The sequence below is a fragment of the Ornithorhynchus anatinus genome, chromosome 5, assembly GCF_004115215.2.
Source record: "Ornithorhynchus anatinus isolate Pmale09 chromosome 5, mOrnAna1.pri.v4, whole genome shotgun sequence".
Lineage (NCBI taxonomy): Eukaryota > Metazoa > Chordata > Mammalia > Monotremata > Ornithorhynchidae > Ornithorhynchus > Ornithorhynchus anatinus.
Window position 1 is genome coordinate 79953955 of NC_041732.1, and position 22880 is coordinate 79976834.

General features: G+C 55.8%; 1 protein-coding gene across 1 annotated transcript in view; it reads right to left on the bottom strand.

Annotated features, from left to right (window-relative positions):
• LOC100084474 (zinc finger and SCAN domain-containing protein 2-like) overlaps nucleotides 1-11205 on the bottom strand; it is a 29824-nt gene extending 18619 nt beyond the window's left edge. The window contains exons 1-5 of the mRNA XM_029065981.2: nucleotides 10811-11205; nucleotides 9022-9499; nucleotides 7581-7707; nucleotides 6866-6987; nucleotides 5194-6052 (exon numbers count right to left, since the gene is read on the bottom strand). Coding sequence (XP_028921814.1) covers nucleotides 5194-6052; nucleotides 6866-6987; nucleotides 7581-7707; nucleotides 9022-9403 — 1490 coding nt within the window. The 5' untranslated portion in view covers nucleotides 9404-9499; nucleotides 10811-11205. The remainder of the gene's footprint in view (nucleotides 1-5193; nucleotides 6053-6865; nucleotides 6988-7580; nucleotides 7708-9021; nucleotides 9500-10810) is intronic.
• Between the last annotated feature and the right edge of the window lie 11675 nt (nucleotides 11206-22880).

The following is a 22880-nucleotide window of genomic DNA, read 5'->3' on the forward strand; positions in this document are numbered from 1 at the left end:
AAAAAAAAAACGTTTCCTTCAAATCTCTTGCACACCCAGATTTTTAATAGATTTAAAGGAGCCAAGTCAAAGAGGAAATAAATGCGGTCATTGAAATCAAAACTAGGATCCATTTCCATTTGATGCCCTTTACTCCTTTGAGGGAGCTTTGATGTTGGTTCGCATTCCTGGCTGTCTTTGGAGGGGACTTTCTACTTTACCTCTGCTCTAGTAACTTAACTAGAAGCTGCGGGTTTTTAAAGTCCTTTTGGGGACTTAAAGGGACTGAAGTCTAGTCAATTAACTTTGATTTCAATGAAAGGTGCAGGCTGCAGCCTCCAATACTGGTTGCACTTGAGAGACTTCTTCCCTTTATTTCTGGGTGGGCTTTGGCTAAGCACTACCCCACACACACACACATACCCCAGCCCTTCCCTGTTGCCCCTTCCTCACTGCTGAGATTTCAAGGACTTCTAAGGTTGCCTCACCATTCTGCTCTAAAGACCCATCACAGCACTTTCTCTCCAGGGGCTTCCTGTCCTCTCCCCCTGTGAGACTCAAAAAATGCTAGGAAGCTGCGGGGTCTCCCCTTTGTCCTTGAATCCTTCCCCCGCCAGGGCTCTTCCACAAACCCCTCGGTTGCCCCCGAGTCTGTGGCAACTCCACCTGTAGACGAACAAGGCTGTGGGCAACAAATTTTCGGTTGGCCATTCGAGGTTACGCTTCCCTGAAGGCAGATTTCAAATTTCCATTCTTCCAACAAGCTCACGGGCAAAAGCACAGTCAGCTGGAGATGTATTCTCCAGACTGGGGTGACAGCAACACAATTAAATCCACCCCCTCCAAGGGATTTTGTCTGATTATTGTACCTGGGTCTCCCGTGATCTATCGTGTCCATAATCCTCAAAGTGCTGCGGGGAGGAAGAAGAACCAAATTTAGGGGTTTTGCCACAGTGAGGCCCAATCAGAAATACCACCGATATTCCGAGTAAAGGGGGTGAGGTTTCAGTCGGAAAGCTACACCAGCAAATGGAACAGCTCTAGGTGGCATTCCTCTACTTGCAGAGCCAGGACTAGAACCCAGGCCTCCTGATTCCTAGACTCGTGCTCTTTTGCTTGGACCTACAGAAGTGTAGGAAAAGGTGACTGGAGGGATAAATTATTTGTCCATTCTGAGTATCTGATTTTAGAAGTCTCCCATCCAGGGTTATCTCATTTTTTTATGGCATTTGTTAAGGGCTTACTATGTGTCAAGCACTCTTCTAAGCACTGGGGTAGATATAAATCAACCGGATCGGACACAGTCCCTGTCCCACAGTCTGAGAGGGAGAACGCGCATTAAATCCCCATTTTGCAGGTGAAGAAACGGAGGCACAGAGAAGCTAAGTGACTTGCCCGAGATCACACAGCGGGCAAACGGAAGAGCCAGGATTAGAACCCAGGTCCTCGGACTCCCAAGCCCGGGGTCCTCCCGCTAGGCCACGCTACTTCCCCACGCCGCTTTGATTTCAAAGCAATAAGCCACATTAATTTTTAAAGCGAGCCAATATCTACCAGTCCAAATTCCGTTCCTCTGAAGCCCTCACGATGTCTGCTGAGCGAGGAACGGATCCCTGAGGAGGCCAGCGGAGATTCCGGGATTTAGGAAGAGGGTATCCGAGTCGAAATGGGTTCTCCCGCAGCCCTCGTTCCACCCTGCCTTCCTGAATCCCACTCCCCACCCTCATCCACAGGATTTACAGGACAAGACAGGAGAACCAAACAGTATTTATTAAGGAACAACAGAAGAAAGTCATTGTACTACCGGCAACCTCACACCTGAGTGCATGCTCAGACCCGACAGCATTTCCCACGGCCGGACCTCCGGGCCCCGGCCTGGTCCGAGCGGTCTCGGGGCTCCCGGGAGCCGAGATCCTATCCAGGCAGCATTCCCCAAGGCAGAGACAGAGAGCCGGGAGCCTGGAACGGATCAAGAGTGTAGGGCTCAACTCTAGCCGCGTTAGACCCCAGAAACGAAGACTCGTACCTGGTCCCGACAGACCCAGTCATGCCCGCCTCGCACCCGGAGAGGACGGATGTCCCGGCTGTGCGCCGGTGCTCGGCGCCCCTGACGGCGGCTTGGACGGGATGTCCGCGTAGACGCTGTTTCCGCGCTCCCCTAGTACCTCACCAGAAGCTCCAGTTCCCGCCTGCCGCGGAAGCCATTTTAGGGCGGTCCGGTGACCGCCTCCAGGCCCATCAGGAAACCCTTCGAGCTTGCCTTCCCAGACGGAGGCTGGGCTCGACTCAGAGTCGACCTAATTCTCATTACGGATCTATGGAAAAGCTAGCTTGTAAATGCAAGAAGGGGCCCGGTCGGGTGCTTGGAAGCGGCCACAACTCCCTCCACCAAGTGGGACTACTCCTACGCAGGACCCGTGACCCACCTGGACGATAAACTTGCCAGGCTTCTTGAATTCCACTAACATCATTTACAACAAACCCCATCCCCTCTCCCTCTCTGCTCAAAATCGGCCCCCGCCTCGGCAGAGGCTTAGGCGCAGGACCTGTGGCGAGACAACGGGGGGAAACCCCCCCCAATCTGGGCCTGCCTGAATGATCCGGCCTGTATCTCGATATCCTCAAGAGAAACCTCCCTGAGCCCTCAGGAAGATCTCCAGGCACTTTCCCCACCCTTGACTAAGGCCCGATTTGGGGTTTAAAATCTAACTTGGGCAAGTAACCTTTGGGGAAAAATACAATTTGAATTTTTTTTTAAGCTCCCACAAGGGGAATGAGATGAGGGAGTCTCCTGCCAAGGATAGGAGATTTTGGGGCCGAGACCCTTCGTGAAGGTACTGATTACAGTGGGAGAGGTTTGCTCGGCGATCCTCACTCGGGACGGTCCCCGCTTAATTGTGCTCACGCTGGGGCTCGGAATACAACAAGCAAACGTGGCTGGGTGCACCACACCCTGAAGCACGCGCGGGACCTACAGGCAGCCCAAGTGATCCGGACAGGCAGCCGACTCCGTGCCTCGCCACAGCGCTCTGACCCAGCGATGCACTTGCCTCGGTAGTCACTCCGGTCTCCATCATCGCCCCCCGTGTCACCCACGTACTTTTCCCGACGTCTGCTGGGCCCGTCCACCTCGGGAAACACCTTAAAGGTGGTCCTTGGATCAGAAACCTTCATCGCTGACGGCCTCACCCCAGCGATTCCCGCCTTGTAGAGACGGGGCTAGAGCCCAGGCCTCTATTCCCGGTGCCGGACTCTTTTCCACCAAGCCAGAAACAAGATTTGGGAGTCGCTCGAAGATAGGAGCAACAGAAAAAGAGCCAGAGGCCCTAAACTTTGCAACCCTGCTCCAGCAGCAGATTGTCTCCACCTGCCCGCCCCCGAGGCTCGCTCCTACCGGCTCAGCCTTCGAGGTGGGAGGAAAGGGGAGAAGGAAAAAAAAAGAGGTGGGTGGGGGTAAGGGCCGAAGCGACTGGGGGGAGGAGGAGGGGGTGAGGGAGGAAGGCGGGGCGGCGAAGCAAAGAGCAAAAAGTGAAGACAGAGCTCAAGAAAGTTCTGTGGTCAGAGGTACATTCAAGATGAGTTTGGGTTTAACCTGATCTGTAAAAAAAAAAAATGAATCGGGGTAGAAGTCTGGGTAAAATTGTGTCAAACCTGAAAAAAAAAAGAAATCCATCCCCTACACATACAGAGTGATGCCCCTAGTCTATCCAACATGCAGGCACTCCCATAAAACGTATTTCCCCCACCCCTAATCTATTTTCATGTCTGTCCCACCATGGAGACGGTAAGCTCCTTCTGATCCAACGTGCAGGCGCTCCCAGAAAATGTATTTCCCCTATCCCTCATCTATTTTCATGTCTGTCTCCCCCAGTAGACGGTAAGCTCCTTCTGGGCAGGGATCATGCCTACCAACTCTGTGGCCCTGCACGTTCTCCCAAGCACTCAGTACAGTGTTCTGCACACAGTAAGCGCTCAATAAATACCACTAATTGCTTAAAGTGGGCCCAGCGAACACACAAGGGAGTACCTCCGCATACAGGTGCAGGAACTTCTCAGAAGCCTCTTCCTCCGATTTCTGGGAGCCAGCCGGGGCCCAGCCAGACCCAGCCAAAAGAAAGTCAGAGACCGGGCTAGGATCGGGTCTTGGACTCAGGCCAGGAGGCCGGTCCAGGCAGAGCTTCGTATTTTTTTCCTCTACAAACTCCCAACGGGACACCGGAAACCCTTCGGCTGCTCGCCCTCCTCCCTCCTGCCCCTCCCAGGATGACCCAATTTGAAAGCGTCTCCCTTTGAGGCGGTTCTTCCCAACATCCCATCGCCGCCAAGAAAGGCGCCGTGGCCACCGAGGGTCCCCACGCTCAGCGTGCTCCGGGAGTGCCGGGCGGGGGGCGGCGAAAGCCGTTCCCGTGCGCTCTCGGACTCTTGGGTCGCCGCCGAGGAAAGCGCGGAGGTAACTGCCGTCTTCCCTCCCAACACCGAGGGTCCCCGGCTGCCGACTTGGTCCCGCACCCTCTCGGACCCCACCCCGACCGCCGAGACTTAGACGGCCCATCACGTGGCTTCATCTGTGTCGCGGTGGAATTTTTCACCGCACCTGCCGCGTCCGTCTCCAACCCCTCTTCGCCCCGTTTACACTTTCCGACCGTCAGCTCCACGAGGGACGGGGACCTTGTTTCATCCCCGCTGGGAATCCTCTCCCGGCACTCGGTACAGTGCGCTGCACACAGTAAGTGCTTAATAAGTACTCTATGAGCCCAGTTCTCTCCTGGAAACTAAGGAGTGCACCAGACTACCCCCGCAACTAGCAAAAAGAATGAAGAAGCCCAAAAGCACAGCGATCCGAACGGTACCGAGCCCCCGGGCCGGGTCTCCGACCTCTCTCCGGGGAAGCCCAAAACACGACGGCCCGGTCTCCGGCCTCTCCCACCCGGGAGAGATCGGGGAGAGGCGGGGATCTTTCAACTTTGAACCGAGAAGAAATCTAAGGCACAAAAAAGGGAGCGGGCTTCCGGAAATGAGACGAGAGACAGGGCCGCCACCCGGGGAGGTCTGGCCCTCCGGGGCCTAACCGAGCCCCAGAGTTTGCGAGTCTTGGCTTAACCTCCTGGAGGCGGAGAGAGGCCCAGGGAGGAGCCCCAGTAAGCAATCCCTTCACTGAGCGGCCGTCTCAATGAGGTAGAACGTGGATCTTCCCACCGGTCCCTCTTCCCTCACTTGGGGGCTCGGTAGGGCCTCTCGCTGGAGTGGGTCCTCTGGTGCCGAATGAGGTTGGAGCTCCGAGAGAAATGCTTCCCGCACTCGGAGCACTTATAGGGCTTCTCCCCGGTGTGGGTCCGCTGGTGGGCCCCGAAGTTGGAGATGTCGCTGAAGGCCCTCCCGCACTCGTTACACTTGTAGGGCCTCTCCCCCGTGTGGGTCCTGTGGTGTACCCCGAAGCTGGAGCTGTTGTTGAAGCTCTTGCCGCACTCGTAGCAGATGTAGCGGGCGGTGTCCGTGTGGGTCCTCTGATGCACGGCCAGGGCCGAGCTCAGGCTGAAGCTCTTCTGGCACACGCCGCAGCTGAAGGGTTTCTCCTTCAGGTGGGTGCGCTGATGCAGGGTCAGGTCGGACCGCTGCCCGAAGCTCCTCTGACACTTCGAACAGCGGTAGCTCTTCTCCTCCAGGTGCGTCTTCTGGTGCCTGATGAGGTTGGAGCTGCGCGAGAAGCCCTGGCCGCACTCGGAACACTTGTAAGGTCTCTCGCCCATGTGGATTCGCTGGTGGGTTCTCAGGTTGGAGGTGTTCCCGAACCTCTTGCCGCATTCGGGGCAGGCGAAGGGCTTCTCCGCCGGCGGGGGTGGCGGTTGGGCGAGCTGGTCCCCCGGACTTCTTTCCTGAAGCAGTTTCTCCCACTTCACCGCGGGGAGCATCCCCCACGGCCTTTCCGACCGGCTCTTTCTGTCGCGCTCTGCTTCCTTTTCGGAACAATGGGGCGTATCCCCTTCGAACATGCCCCACAGCATACTGGGCAATTCCATCTCCTCCGAAATAATGTGCTTCGGGCTCTCCTCGGTCCCGCTCCACGTGTCCCAGCCTGAGAGAGTGAACGGAAACAACCGTCAGCTACCTCCCGGCTCTGATCCCGGTTCGGCCGCGGAAGGCCGGCCGAGTCGCCTTAGTTCCCCGTGCTCCGGTTTCCTCATCTCTAAACCGAGAACCCAGGCCCAGACCACCTGTGTATCTACCCCAGTGCTCGATACAGAGCTGGGCACACAGGACACGTTGAACAATGGTATTTGTTAAGCGCTTACTACGCGCCGGTCACTGTACTAAGCGCTGGGGCGTATATAAGCTAGTTGGTTTGGACACCGGCCCTGCCCCACATAGGGCTCATGGTCTTAATCCCCAGTTTACAGATGAGGTTAGTGAGGCACAGAAAAGTGAAGTGACTTGCCCACGCTCTTACAGCAGACAAGCAGGACTCATAATAATCATGTAATAAAGTTGGTATTTGTTAAGCGCTTACTATGTGCCGAGCACTGTTCTAGGCGCTGGGATAGATACAGGGTTATTAGGTTAGCCCACTTGGGGCTCCCAGTCTTGATCCCCGTTTTACAGATGAGGTAACTGAGGGGCAGAGAAGTTAAGTGACCTGCCCAAGGTCACACAGCTGACAAGTGGCGGAGCCAGGACTAGAACCCAGGTCCTTCTGACTCCCGTGCTCTATCCGCTAGGCCTCGCTGCTTCCCAATACTCCAATTATTATTCCCGTGTCGGAGAGGGAGAGAATTCCAGGAGAGAGAGAAAATCCCAGGGGAGAGAAGCACAAGTTAAAGGACTAAGCGTCCACCCTTAGACATCTTCACGCCCTAGGGTTGATCTCCTACAGAGCCCACTTGGTCCTCACCCGAGTGGACGCTGATCAGGCTTGCCTCCTTCTCGGAGTCCGGACGATCCGAGTCCCACTGCTCTTCCTCCGGCTTCACGAAGGCTCTTTCCTCCTCCGGCCTGGGACTTGGAATTCTACTCCTGGGGACGGACACAGAGGAACGTTGCGGCTCTGGCCGGTTAGGGTGGCTCTCCCCAGGTTTAGAGGAAAAGATGATCAGGGCAAGTACAGAGAAAGGGCCCTCCAGGAGCCGAGGAGCTGCGGAAGCCCCGCTGAAGAGGTTGGGCTGCCATGGCCCCTTCGGTGGCTAGGAGTTGGGGGAACTGGGGAGCCTGGGGGACAACTAACCCAGCAGGGCCTAACGGCGACCATCCCGCGCAATCTCTCACTGAAACGGGCTCTCCGGGTGTCTATCGAGTTTTGAGCTACGACAGGAATTGAGACGCTTTGCCCCCCAGGATCCCACCGAAGGAACGGGATTCTTATTTCCAGGGCCAGGGACGAAGAGCTGCTGGGAGTTTCTTAGGCCCGCGGGGGAGGGTTAAGGAGAGGAGGGGAAGGTGGGCGGTGGGGGAGCGAGGGGAGGAAAAAGGGGGGGAAACAGAGGGAGGGGACAGATGGGAGAGCTCTGACAGAGTTTCCCCACAGCTTTCGAGGCTCACACGGGCTCAAGCCCGGTTCCGCCTGTCAGAAACCCAAGGAGTTTTAATATGCCGAAGGAATGGGTCCTTACCCCAGGGGGCCAGGTTCTTGGAATTCAAATCCAACGCTCCACTGTGGACTGTCCCCCGAGCCGGATCTGGACTCTGCCGCTCCTTCTGGGCAAAAGACCTGACCACACCTGCCCATATCATCAATGTCTACAACGACAGTGAAGCACAAACTCCGACAACGAGGAATTGCAATGGACATCGGAAACCACATCTCCTCCGGGAAGGCCTTCCCTGATTCGCTTCCCGTTTCCCCATCCTCGTTTCACCCTCCCAGCACCTCCGCATCACCTGAGGGCTAGAAACCTCACTCCCTCACCCCCACTCCGATTGCGCTTAGGTACCCATCTTTATATTCTGTTGCTTCCCCTCACTTGTACTAGTAGCGTCCGTCTCCCCGTTGAAATTCAAAGATCCTTGAGGGCAGGAATCGTGCCTGCTCTACTAAACTCTCCCCAAGCGCTCTGGGACCAGCAGGCGCTCGGTAAATACGATCGACTGGCTGATTGAGATGACCGCAAAGCCGATCTGAAGCGGGGCGGCTCTTTTCAAACAGAGCCTACGGGAAATTCCCGTGAGCAACAGGAGGGATCCGAACAGAGTCGGGCTCCGCCACGGCGGACGCGACGGCACGGGGAAAGACAATCCTCGTGGGTGTTCGGAAAGGGCCACGGGGCAGCTTTCGCGGGCGTATCCACACACCCGGATCAAATCTGCCCGCAGCTAACTCGTCGTCTTCGGACGTGGAAGACGAAGGACAGCCGAACAAAAACGCAGGGTTAGTGACCGCTGCGCCAGGGGCGACTCCTCCGCTCTGCCCCGAGCAAGAGCGGAAGCAACAGTATGGAGAGGAACGGACGTAGTCGGGTGGGAGGGGGAAGAGTGCGCCAATCGACGAGTTTCCACCCCACCCCTGGTATCTGGTGGGACTCGGTCACGGCCCCTCACACTCCTCCACTGCACATTCTAACGTGGTAGGGGGCAAATACAAGCCACGGGCCAGATCCGCCCCATCGCCGATTCAATCCGGCCCAGTTCCTGAGCCTTCCGCTTTCATCCCTAGCGGCTCCTACCCTGCTCTGTTCCAGGGGTTAGGAATCCCTCGGCCTGCCGTGACCCCGAGCTCAGGGGCAGGTGGGGTTTCGAACCACCCGTGGCCGGCTCGGAATCGGCAAGGAGCCACGGGGGTCAGAAGCGGTGGCTGGCATGGCCGCAATCCCGCTCTGCCCCGCTGGCCAGCTCCCCAGCCCGTCGCTTATAAAAACGGGAAGTGGCCCACGGACCAGAGCAGTCGCCCGGTCCCGGCCCGCCCCCGGCCCGCTGGTGCCAAGTAGCCGATCCCCTGTGCCTCTCCGCGATCCGGGAAGCCGTCGGGCTCCACGGCGCCCACCTGACGTAGCAGCGTGCCCTCCGCTGCCCCTCCCTCCCCACCGCCCCCGCCCCGAATCGTTATCTGCTCCTCACCATCCTCCTCCTGTAGGATCTGGGGCAAATCCTCCACCACGGCGACCGCCTCCTCGCCGCTCATGGGCCACTGCTCCCGGACGCAAGCCTGCAGTTTCCCGGGCAGGATGGTGAGGAACTGCTCGAGCACCAGCAGCTCCAGGATCTCGGCCTTGGTGTGCTTCTCGGGCCTCAGCCACTGGCAGCAGAGCACGCGGAGCTGGCTCAGGGCCTCGTGGGGCCCCGCCAGCTCCCGGTAGCGCAGCTGCCGGAAGCGCAGGCGGGCGGCCTCGGGGCTCAGGTCGTCCCACTCCCGGTCGGCCTCCGGGTCCTCGGGGAGGTCCTCCATCAGAGCCCCGTGCCGCAGACCCCAAGCCGCAGCCTCTCCGAGGGCGGCCGCCATGGCTCCGCGAGGGAATCACCGTCGGATCCGCGCAACTCTGGTCTGGGAACCCCGGGGACGGTCCTTCCGCCTCTTCTCACCAGGCACCCGGGCAAGCTAGGGACAGAGACAGACATGTGATGGTGTTAACGGAACCGTGGCCTTCACTCCCCTCCCCAGCCCTTCCCCATGATGCCTCGCCTCACCAACAAAGCTCGGTTTTTCTTGTTGTTTTTTTTTAAATATAGTATTTGTTATGCGCTTACAATGTGCCAGGCACTGTTCTAGGAACTGGGGTAGTAGATACCAGGTAATCAGGCTGGACACAATCCCAGTCCCACATGTGGCTCACAGTCTTAATCCCCATGTTACAGAGAGGAGGGACTGAGGCACAGAGAAGTGAAGCGACTTGCCCAAGGTCACAGACGAGACGAGGGGCGGAGCCGAAATTCGATCCCAGGTCCTTCTGACTCCCAGGCCTGCGCTCTATCAAGTAGGCCACGTGGCTTCTCGCTGTGGGCAGGGAGCCTGTCTACCGACTCTGCTATTTTGGACCCTCCCAAGCGCTTAGCTCGGTGCTCTGCAGTAAACGGTAAACGCTCAGTAAATACCCCGACTGGCTGAGCGCCACCGGCACTTTCTGGACCCCTACTTGTGGGCAAGAGGTGTTTGAGAACAAATGATAAAAGGAAAAGAAGACGTCGGCCCTGTCTTCCAGGAGCTTACGATCTAATGGAGGGGACAGAAAGAACCAGATTGACAATAGCCATCACGTAGAGGTATAGAGGAGCAGGATGGCCTAATGGAAAGAGCCCGGGCCTGTGAGTCAGAGGGAACTCGGTCAAGTTATTTCACTGGGCCTCAATTACCTCATCCATAAAATGGGGATTGAATTCTCTTCTTTCTGAATTAGACTGAGAGTCCCAAGTGGGACCGACTGTGTCCGACTTGATTCTCTTGTATCTATCCGAGGGCTCGGTACAGAACCTTGCTCAGAGTAAGCATTTAACAAGTACCAAAAAAAAATATATGGGAGAGCTACGGTAAAACAGTGCTCACCAAGTGCTTACTGTGGGCAGAGCACTGTTCTGAGCGCTTGGGAAAGTCAGCCAATCGAATATTGAGCGCTTCCTGAGCACTGTAATAAGCGCTGGGGAGCTACGACAATAAACAGTCACATTCCCTGCCCTCAGCAAGCTTAGGATCTAGAGGGGGAGACAGACATTAATAGAAATAATTAATTACAGATATGTACAGGAGTGCTGTGGGACTGGGAGGGGGGATGAAGAAAGGGAAAGGTCAGAGTGACGAAGAAGAGAGTGGAAGCAAAGGAAATGAGGGAAAGTACCACATAACAGAACGGGTGGGCGTGATCCCTTGCCCACGAGGAGAAATCTACTGAAAAGTGAAGGATAAATCACGGAATACCTTGTGGAGGAGGTGATTTTTGAAGAGGGCTTTGAAGGTGAGAAAGGATGGGCCTTGGCGGATTTAAGCAGGGGAAAGGTGTGAGCAATGGATAATAGGCAGGAGCCAGGCACGGTTGGATGGTTTGTTTGGGAGGTGAGAGTCCAAACTGGGCCGCCCTTGAAAAAGAGGAAGGAAAGAAATGATAGCCAATGGAAACTAATGGTTTCCCAGGCGCCAATCACATCCGCTGACATAAAATCATACTTATCTGGTCACCTTTAACATGGAAAAAAAATGAGGAAGGGTGGGTTTAAGATCTGGTTCCCAGGATGAGATGGGTGACGGTGGAATGAACATAGAACACCATGGGGAATTAATTTCTAGCCGCCTGCGCATCAGACCCCATTCCTTCGCACCTTATAAAAACTCTCCACCCCTTCCCTCCTTAACTGCCATCTTCAACCGTTCACTCTCCAATGGCTTCTTCCCCACTGACTTCAATCACGCCCACATCTCCCCCTTGACCCCACAGCCCCCTCCAGTTTTCGCCCCATCTCCCTCCTACCCTTCCCCTCCAAACTCCTTGAGCGAGTCAGTCGTCTACACTCGGCGCCTCCGATTCCTCTCCTCCAGCTGACTTCGGCACCCCCTCCAATCTGGCTTCTGTCCCCTTCACTCCACTGAAACCGCCCTCTCAAAGGTCACCAGTGATCTCCTTCTTGCCAAATCCAACGGCTCCTACTGCATCCTAATCCTCCTCGAGCTTTGACACTGGAGACCATCCCCTTCTCCTCAATACGTTTATCCAACCTTGTCTTCACGGACTCGGTCCTCTCCTAGTTCTCATCTCTCTGGCCGTTCATTCTCAGTCTCCTTCACAGGCTCCTCCTCCCCCTCCAATCCCCTAGGTGTAGGGATTCCTCAAGGGTCAGCTCTTGGTCCCCTTCTATTCTCCATCTACACTCACTCCCTTGGAGAACTCATTCGCTCCCGTGGCTTCAACTATCATCTCTATGCGGAGGACACCCAAGTCTGTATCTCCTTCCCTGTTCTCTCTCCCCCTCCCTCCAGGCTCGCATCTCCTCCTCCCTTCAGGACGTCTCCACCTGGATGTCCTCGCACCACCTCAAACTCAACATGTCCAAAATTGAGCTCCTTATCTTCCCTCCCAAACCCTGACTTTCCCATCACCGTGGATGGTACGACCATCCTTCCCGTCTCACAGGCCCGCAACCTGGGTGTCGTCCTTGACTCCGCTCTCATTCACCCCACACCTCCAACCCGTCACCGAATCCTGTCGGTCTCACCTTCACAACATCTCCAAGATCCGCCCTTTCCCCTCCATCCAAACTATCACGTTAGTAAAATCACTCCTCCTCTCCCGCCTGGATTCTTGCATCAGACTCTTTTCTGACCTCCCAACCTCCCGCCTCTCCCCACTGCAGTCCAACCTTCACTCCGCTACCCAGATTATCTCTCTACAAAACCTTCAGGGCATATCGCCACCGCCCCCCCCCCCCCCCCCGAAAAATCTCCAGTGGTTGCCTATCAACCACCAGATCAAACAAGAACTCCTCATTATTGGCTTTAAATCTCTCCATCACCTCACCCCTTCTTACCTCATCTCCCTCCTCTTCTTCTATTCCCAGCCTTCACACTCCGCTCCTCTGGTGCCGCTAAACTTCTCACTGTGCCTCCATCTCGCCCGCCTTGCCGCCAACTCCCGGCCCACGTAATAATAATGTTGGTATGTGTTAAGCGCTTACTGTGTGCACAGCACTGTTCTAAGCACTGGGGTAAAGACGGGGCAATCAGGCTGTAACTGAGGTCCAGAGAAGTGAAGTGACTTGCCCACAGTCACACAGCTGACAAGTGGCAGAGCCGGAAATCGAACTCATGACCTCTGACTCCCAAGCCCGGGCTCTACGTGTATATATATCTGTAATTTAGTTATTTCTATTAATGTCTCCCCCTCTAAACTGCAAGCACATTGTGGGCACGTGTCTGTTAGTGTGTTGTACTCTCCCAAGCGCTCAGTACAATGCTTTGCACCCAGCGCTCAATAAATACGACTGAATGAACCCCAATTCCTGGGGGTCATCGAGGCCCCTCCCCACTTCACTGTAAGCTACTTGGGGGTGGGGAAACACGTCTACCAGCTCTGTTGCGGTCATCAAAGCTCTGAGAAGCAGCGCGGCTCAGTGGAAAGAGCCCGGGCTTTGGAGTCAGAGGTCATGAGTTCGAATCCCTGCTCTGCCACTTGTCAGCTGTGTGACTGTGGGCGAGTCACTTCACTTCTCCGGGCCTCAGTGGCCTCATCTGTAAAATGGGGATTAAGACTGGGAGCCCCACGTGGGACAGGGACTGGGTCCAACCTGATTACCTTGTATCTGCCCCAAGCAACGGTGCTTGGCACATTGTAAGCGCTTAACAAATACCGTAATTAGAGCTTCTGAAGTCCAGGGTACTTAATAATAGTGACTATGGTATTTGTTAGGTGGCTACTACATTTGTAAGGTGCTTACTACAGGCCAAGCAACGTTCTAAGCACCAGGGTCGAACTCTGTGCCTCCGCTACACAGGGCTCGAAGAGTAAGTCTGAGGAAGAACAGGTATTTAATCCCGTTTTACGTATGAGGTCGCTGAGGCACGGAGAAGTTCAACAACCTGCCCGAGGCACCACAGCGGGCAAGTGGAAAAGCCCGGATTAGAACCCAGGTCCTCTGATTCCCAGTCCCACGCTCTTTCCACTAGGCCATGCCGCTTCCCGAAACATCCTCGTCTCTTCCTACTGCTCCCCTTACTGATAAATCACTTTTTTTCTGCCTCAGCTTGTCAACCCCTTGAGGGCTAGGACTGCGCCTTCTTTCTGTTGATCACTGATCGATCACAGGTTATGAATTCTACTAATCGTGGCATTTAAGCACTTCCGATGTGCTAAGCGTAGCGCCAAATGCCGGAGTAGACCCGAGATGACCGAGTCGGACACAGTCGTTGCCCTACGTGGGGCTCAAAGGCCTAGTGGGGGGAGGGGGGACGGGCATCTTCTCCCCATTTTAGAGAGGGGGAACCTGAAGGGAAGTGACTTGTCCAAGGTCACACAACGGGCAAGCGGCGGAGGTGGTTTTAGAAGGCAGGACCGCTCCCGACCCCGCTGTCACCGGGGCCTGGCAGTGCAGGAGGAAACCGACATAGCGGCAGCACCGGACCAAGGCGGAACTTGGACATCATCAGCGCGGGGCTCATCTTGGACCAGGCTACTTATTTTCACCCCCCGGAGGCGGAGTCAGGGTGGTCTCTTAGGGCAACCAAGATTCATTCTCCTCTCCCCCGAGGCCTGCCTTCCCTCCTCACCTACCTCCCTTGCCCTTCGGCAACACCCTTTCCCCCTCAGGAAACGGGTTCGACGGATTTCACCGGCTCCCCTCCCCAACAAGGATACGAAGAGGCGGAAAGGGAGACGGCACCAAAAAATGAGCCAAAAAAGACCCGGAAACTTGGGCCCGGAGAATCAGAGAAGGGGGTAGAGACGTAGCGACTCGGAGAGAAAAACACCCCAAAGCACCCCAAGATCCAGCGATACCCCAAGGCCTAGAATCAGCGAAAGCCGACTCTAACAGTAGATACCTAGTGTGTCGAACCCACCTACGTTCATTCATCCAATAGTATTTATTGAGCGCTTACTCTGTGCAGAGCACCGGACTAAGCGCTTGGAATGCACAAATCGGCAACAGAGTAGGCACTTCACAAATATCACAACGCTGATCCGTGTGGGAGTAGATCGTACTCCGTTAAGTTCGCCCCTCTTCAAGGAAAATACCGGTCTGAACGACCCCTTTTCAAACACCCTCTTCATTTTTCCAAACGGTTCATTCATTCAATAGTGTTTATTGAGCGCTTACTCTGTGCAGGGCACCGTACTAAGCGCTTGGAATGCACAAATCGGCAACAGAGTAGGCACTTCACAAATATCACAACGTTGATCCGTGTGGGAGTAGATCGTACCCCGTTAAGTTCGCCCCTCCTCAAGGAAAATACCGGTCCGAACGACCCCTTTTCAAACACCCTCTTCATTTTTCCAAACGGTTCATTCATTCAATAGTATTTATTGAGCGCTTACTATGTGCAGGGCACCATACTAAGCGTTTGGAATGCACAAATCGGCAACAGAGTAGGCACTTCACAAATATCACAACGCTGATCCGTGTGGGAGTAGATCGTACCCCGTTAAGTTCGCCCCTCCTCAAGGAAAATACCGGTCCGAACGACCCCTTTTCAAACACCCTCTTCATTTTTCCAAACGGTTCATTCATTCAATAGTATTTATTGAGCGCTTACTACGTGCCGAGCACTGTTCTAAGCGCTGGGGGAGAGACAGGTCATCAGGTCGTCCCACGTGAGGCTCACAGTTAATCCCCAATTTACCGATGAGGTCACTGAGGCCCAGAGAAGTGCGGCGACTTGCCCCCAGTCCCCCAGCTGACGAGTGGCAGAGCCGGGATTCGAACCCATGACCTCTGACTCCCAAGCCCGCGCTTTTTCCATTGAGCCACGCTGCAGGTTCCTCCCGCCTCCCAGGCCCGGGCTCTCTCCACTTCGCGGCACCGCTTGCTCTAGGAGCTGGGGAGAGCGCGATATAACAATGAACATCCCCCGTCCACAACGAGCTTACTAACTCACCTTACGGGTTCGTTTCGTTATCTCGCACCTAGCCCGGCGTCTAGTACAGTGGCGGGCCCACAACGAGGGCTTAACGAAAACCAAGACAAAGCAGTCAGTTTGCCGTGAAGCCCCCCATCTTCCATTTAATAGCTACGGGCTTCCCGCTCCCCTCCTCGGCACCCTGGGCCCGGCCCTGCCATGGAAGCGCTTCACTCATAGTCACTCATTCGGGGCTATTTATTGAGCGCTTACTGCGCGCACAGCACGGTCCAAAGCGCTTGGGAGGGCACGATATAACAGACACGTTCCTCCCCACGACGAGCTCACAGCCTAGAGGGGAAGAGCTCTCTTCCAACACGGTTGTACTCATTCCTTCTCACTCCATCGTATTTATTAAGCGCTTACTGGGTGCAGAGCACTGTACTAAGCGTTTGGGAGGGTCCAATACAATAAAAAGCGACATTCCCTGCCCACAGCGAGTTTACAGTCTCGAGGGGAGGAGACAGACGTCAATGCAAACCACTAAAATAAGATGGACTCTCCCCGGCGTTGAAGTAGAAGAGAAGCAGCGTGGCTCAGTGGAAAGAGCCCGGGCTTTGCAGTCAGAGGTCATGAGTTCGAATCCCAGCTCTGCCACTTGTCAGCTGTGTGACTGTGGGCGAGTCACTTCACTTCTCTGTGCCTCAGTTACCTCATCTGGAAAATGGGGATTGACTGTGAGCCCCACGTGGGACATCCCGATTCCCCTGTGTCTACCCCAGCGCTTAGAACAGTGCTCGGCCCATAGTAAGCGCTTAACAAATACCAACATTATTATTATTAAGTACAGTGCTCTGCACACCGGAAGGGCTTCACAAACACCATGAGCCCGTTGGGGGCGGGCAAGTGTCTGTTTTACCGTCCTCTCCCAAGCGCTTAGCACAGTGCTCCGCACACCGGAAGCGCTCCATAAAGACCAGGAGCCCGTCGGGGGCAGTGATGTCTTATACCATACCGTCCCAAGCGCTTAGCACAGTGCTCTGCACTCCGGAAGCGCTCCACAAACACCATGAGCCCATTGGAGGCAGGAACGTGTTATACCGTACCGTCCCAGGCGCTTAGCCCAGTGCTCCGCACCCCGGAAGCGCTCCACAAATACCACGAGCCCGTCGGAGGCAGGAATGTGTTATTCCGTACCCTCCCAAGCGCTCAGCACAGTGCTCCGCACACCGGAAGCGCCCTAGAAAAATGACAGGATGAATGAATGAATGTGTCTACTCTCCCCAGCGCTCGGCACAGTGCTCCGCACACCGGAAGCGCTCCAAAAACGACTAGATGAATGTGCCTACTCTCCCGAGCGCTCAGCACAGTGCTCCGCACACCGGAAGTGCTCCAGAAAAACGACTGGATGGATGAATGAATGTGCCTACTCTCCGCAGCGCTCAGCACAGTGCTCCACACACCGGAAGCCCCCCCCAAAAACGACTGAATGAATGAATAAATGAATGAATGTGGCTATTCTCCCGAGCGCTCAGCACAGTGCTCTAAAAAACGACAGGATGAATGTGCCTACTCTCCCCAGCGCTCAGCACAGTGCTCCGCACACCGGAAGTACCCCCCAAAAAACGCCTGAATGAATGAATGAATGTGGCTACTCTCCCGAGCGCTCAGCACAGTGCTCTGCACACCGGAAGTACCCCCAAAAAACGCCTGAATGAATGAATGAATGTGCCTACTCTCCCGAGCGCTCAGCACAGTGCTCTGCACACCGGAAGTGCTCCAAAAACGACAGGATGAATGAATGAATGTGCCTACTCTCCCCAGCGCTCAGCACAGTGCTCTGCACACCGGAAGTACCCCCAAAAAACGCCTGAATGAATGAATGAATGTGCCTACTCTCCCGAGCGCTCAGCACAGTGCTCTGCACACCGGAAGTGCTCCAAAAAACGACAGGATGAATGAATGAATGTGCCTACTCTCCCCAGCGCTCAGCACAGTGCTCTGCACACCGGAAGTCCCCCCAAAAAACGCCTGAATGAATGAATGACTGTGCCTACTCTCCCGAGCGCTCAGCACAGTGCTCTGCACACCGGAAGTGCTCCAAAAAAACGCCTGGATGAATGAATGAATGTGCCTACTCTCCCCAGCGCTCAGCACAGTGCTCCCCACCCCGGAAGCGCTCCGGAAAAACGACTGGATGAATGAATGAACGAATGAATGAGCCTGCTCTCCCCAGCGCTCAGCACAGTGCTCCGCACCCCGGAAGCCCCCCCCCCAAAACGACTGAATGAATGAATGAATGAATGTGGCTGCTCTCCCCAGCGCTCAGCACAGTGCTCCGCACCCCCGGAAGTGCTCCAGAAAAAAACGACCGGATGAATGAATGTGCCTACGCTCCCCAGCGCTCAGCACAGTGCTCCGCACACCGGAAGCGCCCCCCAAAACGACGGGATGGATGGATGAATGAATGAATGAATGAATGAATGAGCCTACTCTGCCGAGCGCTCAGCGCAGCGCTCCGCGCCCCGGAAGCGCCGTAGCAAAAGGACGGAAGGGATGAATGGATGTTGGGCGGCGAGGGGCGGCCCCGCCCCCCGGAGGCCCTCCCGGCTTGCCCGAGCGCAGCGCTTCGCAGAGCCCCCCCCCCGCTCACCGCTCGCTGCTGCCGCCGCCGCCAGGCCGCCCCGCGCTCCCCCCTCCGAGGCCGAGAGTGCGCCCGCCCGCCCCGCCAGGGCCCGCCCCCGCCGCCCCGCCATTGGCCCGCCGCCCCGGCGCCGCCCGCCCATTGGCCGCCGCGCCCGTCACTCGGGAGGGGGCGGGGCCGGGAGGGACCAACCCGCTCGGGGCGGGGGACGTCACGACCGGGGGCGGGGCTTCCGCCCCGGCCCGCTGCGCCCTCTAGCGGCGGCCGCCCGCCCGCCCGCCCTCTGTCGATCCGTCAATCAATAATAATATAACGTTGGGATCGGTTAAGCGCTTACTATGTGCGGAGCACCGCTCGAAGCGCTGGGGGAGAGCGCCTGGATTCTATTTAGTGGCCAGCGTTCTTACGAGATGTTCTTCCCCTCCACTCTATTTATTGCCATCGTTCATAATAATGTGGGTATTTGCTAAGCGCTTACTGTGTGCAGAGCACTGTTCTAAGCGCTGGGGGAGAGACAGGGTCAGCAGGTGGTCCCACGTGAGGTTCACAGTTAATAATAATAATAATGTGGGTATTTGTTAAGCGCCTACTAGGTGCAGAGCACTGTTCTAAGCGCTGGGGGAGAGGCAGGGTCAGCAGGTGGTCCCACGAGGGGCTCACAGTCTTCATCCCCATTTGACAGATGAGGTCACTGAGGCACAGAGCAGTAAAGTGACTCGCCCACAGTCCCCCAGCTGACAAGTGGCAGAGCCGGGAGTCGAACTCACGACCTCTGACTCCCAAGCCCAGGCTCTCTCCACTGAGCCACGCTGCTTCCCGATTAGATTGTAAGCCCGTCAGTGGGCAGGGACTGGCCCTCTCTGTTACCCATTTGTCCATTCCAAGCGCTTAGTCCAGCGCTCTGCACATAGCAAGCACTCAATAAATACTATTGAATGAATGAATGAATACAGGGTCATCAGGTCGTCCCCCGTGAGGCTCCCCGTCTTCATCCCCATTTGACAGATGAGGTCACTGAGGCCCAGAGAAGTGAAGTGACTTGCCCACGGTCACACAGCTGACACCTGGCAGAGCCGGGGATAATAATGTTGGTATTTATTAAGCGCTGACTATATGCAGAGCACCGTTCCAAGCGCTGGGGGAGATCCAGGGTCATCAGGTGGTCCCCCGTGAGGCTCACGGTCTTCATCCCCATTTGACAGATGAGGGAACTGAGGCCCAGAGAAGAGAAGTGACTTGCCCCCAGTCCCACAGCTGACAAGTGGCAGAGCGGGGATTAGAACCCATGACCCCTGACTCCGAAGCCCGGGCTCTTTCCACCGAGCCACGCTGCTTCCGTCAAGAGTATTTATTGAGCGCTTCCTATGTGCAGAGCACTGGACTAAGCACTTGGAATATACAATTTGGCAACAGATAGAGACAGTCCCTGCCCAGTGACGGGCTCACAGAGAAGCAGCCTGGCTCAGTGGAAAGAGCCTGGGCTTTGGAGTCGGGGGTCATGAGTTCGAATCCCAGCTCTGCCACTCGTCAGCTGTGTGACCGTGGGCGAGTCACTTCTCTGTGCCTCAGTTCCCTCGTCTGTAAAATGGGGCTGAAGACTGTGAACCCCACGTGGGACAACCTCATTCCCCTGTGTCTACCCCAGCGCTTAGAACAGTGCTCGGCACATAATAATAATGGTGGCATTTGTTAAGCGCTTACTTTGTGCAGAGCACTGTTCTAAGCGCTGAGGGGGGGAGACAAGGTGATCAGGTCGTCCCACGTGGGGCTCACGGTTTTAATCCCCATTTTACAGACGAGGTCACTGAGGCCCAGAGAAGTGAAGTGACTTGCCCAAAGTCACACAGCTGGCAAGCGGCGGAGCTAGGCGCCCAACAAATACCGACATCATTATTATTAATCCGGGGAGACGGCAGTGCAGAACAGAAACGAGACAACCTCGAGATGAATCGAATCGAGGACATTTCCATTAACAAAATAAAGGGGGTAATAAATAATATATACAATGAGCACAGTGCTGAGGGGAAGGGGGGGAGAGCAGAGGGTGGGGAGGGGAAGGGGAGCAGAGGGAAAGGGGGGGCTCCGTTTGGGAAGGCCTCCTGGAGGAGGTGAGCTCTCACTTGGGAGAGGACTCGCCATTAGAGTTGGTAGCCGCGCGGTCCCCGCCCCCGACGAGCTCCCAGTCTAGAGGAGAATCTCATCCTCTCCCATCTCATATCCGGGTGACTTTCTGAGCGTCTGGGGGACCTCGGGTCCCGGGGGGCAGCAGGCAAGCTCAGCTGCCGGTTCCAGAAGCAGCAACCTGGGGTCAGACTTCTCAGTGCCTCAGTTCCCTCATCTGCCGAATGGGGATGAAGACCGTGAGCCCCCCTGCGGGACCACCTGATGACCCTGTATCTCCCCAGCGCTTAGAACGGCGCTCGGCACATAGTAAGCGCTTAACAAATACCAACGTCATTATTATCTAGGGCTGGAGGCAGCGGTTCTCTATCAGGCCCGACGTGGGTTCATCCGGTGGGCCTCCGAAAGTCAGAATCCCACCGTTGCACAGCACAAGTCCGTCGAGTCGCAATCCTACCGGCCGGAAACTGGAAAAGGCCTCTCTGCCGTCGGCACTAACTGCTGCTGGTTTGAGCCTGGTGGGAGAACCTGCGGGGAAACCTTATTCAGCTGGGATTAGTGCACCGCTCTCATGCAGCTTCATCCGTCGAATTAGAGAAGCAGCGTGACTCAGCGGAAGGAGCCCGGGCTTGGGAGTCCGAGGCCAGGAGTTCGAATCCCAGCTCTGCCCCTTCCCTTCCCGCGAGAGTATTTACTGAGCGCTTACCATGTGCAGAGCACCGGACTAAGCGCTTGGAACGGACAAGTCGGCAACAGATAGGGACAGTCCCTGCCCTTTGACGGGCTCACGGTCTAATCGGGCAGACGAGAACGATGGCAATAAATAGAGTCGAGGGGAAGGACGTCTCGTAAAAACAGTGGCAGATACATAGAATCGGGGGGATGTGCATCTCATTAAACCAAATAAATAGGGCGATGAGATATATAGAGTCGAGCGGACGAGTACGGTGCCGAGGGGGTGGGACGGGAGAGGGGGAGGAGCGGAGGGAGATGGGGGGAGAAGAGGGTTAAGCTGCGGAGAGGTGAAGGGGAGGTGGTAGAGGGAGTAGAGGGAGAAGGGGAGCTCAGTCTGGGAAGACCTCTTGGAGGAGGTGAGCTTGAAGTAGGGATTTGAAGAGGGGAAGAGTCAGCTGTGTGACTGTGGGCAAATCACTTCTCTGTGCCTCAGTGACCTCGTCTGTAAAATGGGGACGAACTGTGAGCCTCACGTGGGACGACCTGACGACCCTGGATCTCCCCCAGCGCTTAGAACGGTGCTCGGCACATAGTAAGCGCTTAACAAACACCAACGTTATTATCGTTATCAATTCCACAACTGTTTCTGTGGGTGGTGTCTTGCCTGAACATCTGGCTCTGGGTCTTCCCCACCTGAAAGGGCTCTGCCTGAGTCTGGCACCTGGGTGTAGGGTCTGTGGGTCTCCAGGTGTGCTCAGTCAAAAGCAATTCAGAAATGGAGCCACTCCTGCAGGTCCACCAACTGTCCTGCTGTGCGTGTCCCTGGCCTCAGCACTGTTGTAATTCTCGTGATTTTGTCCACCTCCTGAGAGCAGAACGGTCCGTCCCGCCACTCCTGTCTCTGCGCGTTTGTCCTGGCGGCAGAATGGGCTTCTGCCGCTCAGGGCGGGGAAGGACACGTGGCTGGCTGTCGCTACCGCTAATAATGATGTTGGCATTTGTTAATCGCTTCCTATGTGCAGAGCACTGTTCGAAGCGCTGGGGGAGATCCAGGGTCATCAGGTGGTCCCACGTGAGGCTCCCGGCCTTCATCCCCATTTTACAGATGAGGGAGCCGAGGCCCAGAGAAGTGACTTGCCCAGGGTCACACAGCTGACGAGCGGCAGAGCCGGGATAATAATGTTGGCATTTGTTAAGCGCTTCCTATGTGCAGAGCACCGTTCTAAGCGCTGGGGGAGATCCAGGGTCATCAGGTGGTCCCACGTGAGGCTCACAGTTAATCTCCTTTTTACAGATGAGGTCACTGAGGCCAGAGAAGTGACTTGCCCACCGTCACACAGCTGACGAGTGGCGGAGCTGGGATTCGAACCCATGACCTCTGACTCCCAAGCCCGGGGTCTTGCCACTGAGCCACGCTGCTATATGCTGAGCGCTTCCGCCGTCCGGAGGACTGGAACCGGGAGCCCGTTGTTGGGCAGAGACGGTCTCTTATCTGTTGGCCATTCCAACCAGTTAGCAGGGTGCTCTGCACACAGTGAGCACTCCATAAATACGATTGAATGAATGACAACAGAGTTGGTGGACTTGCATTCCTTCATTCCATCGTATTTATTGAGCGCTTCCTGTGTGCAGAGCACTGTGCTAAGCGCTTGGAATGTATGATTGGGCAACAGAGACAGTCCCTGCCCAACAACAGGCTCACAGTCCAAACCGGGGAGACAGCAAAACAACATTCCAAGCTCTTAGGACAGGGCTCTGCACACGGTAAGCGCTCAATAAATACAATTGAATGAATGAATGACTGACAACAGAGTTGGTGGACATGCATTCGTTCATTCATTCCTTCGTTCAATCGTATTTATTGAGCGCTTCCTGGGTGCAGAGCACCTTACTAAGTGCTTGGAATGTACAATTCGGCAACAGATAGAGACAATCCCTGCCCAACGACGGGCTCACAGTCTAAACGAGGGAGACAGCAAAACAAAACAATTCCAAGCGCTTAGGACA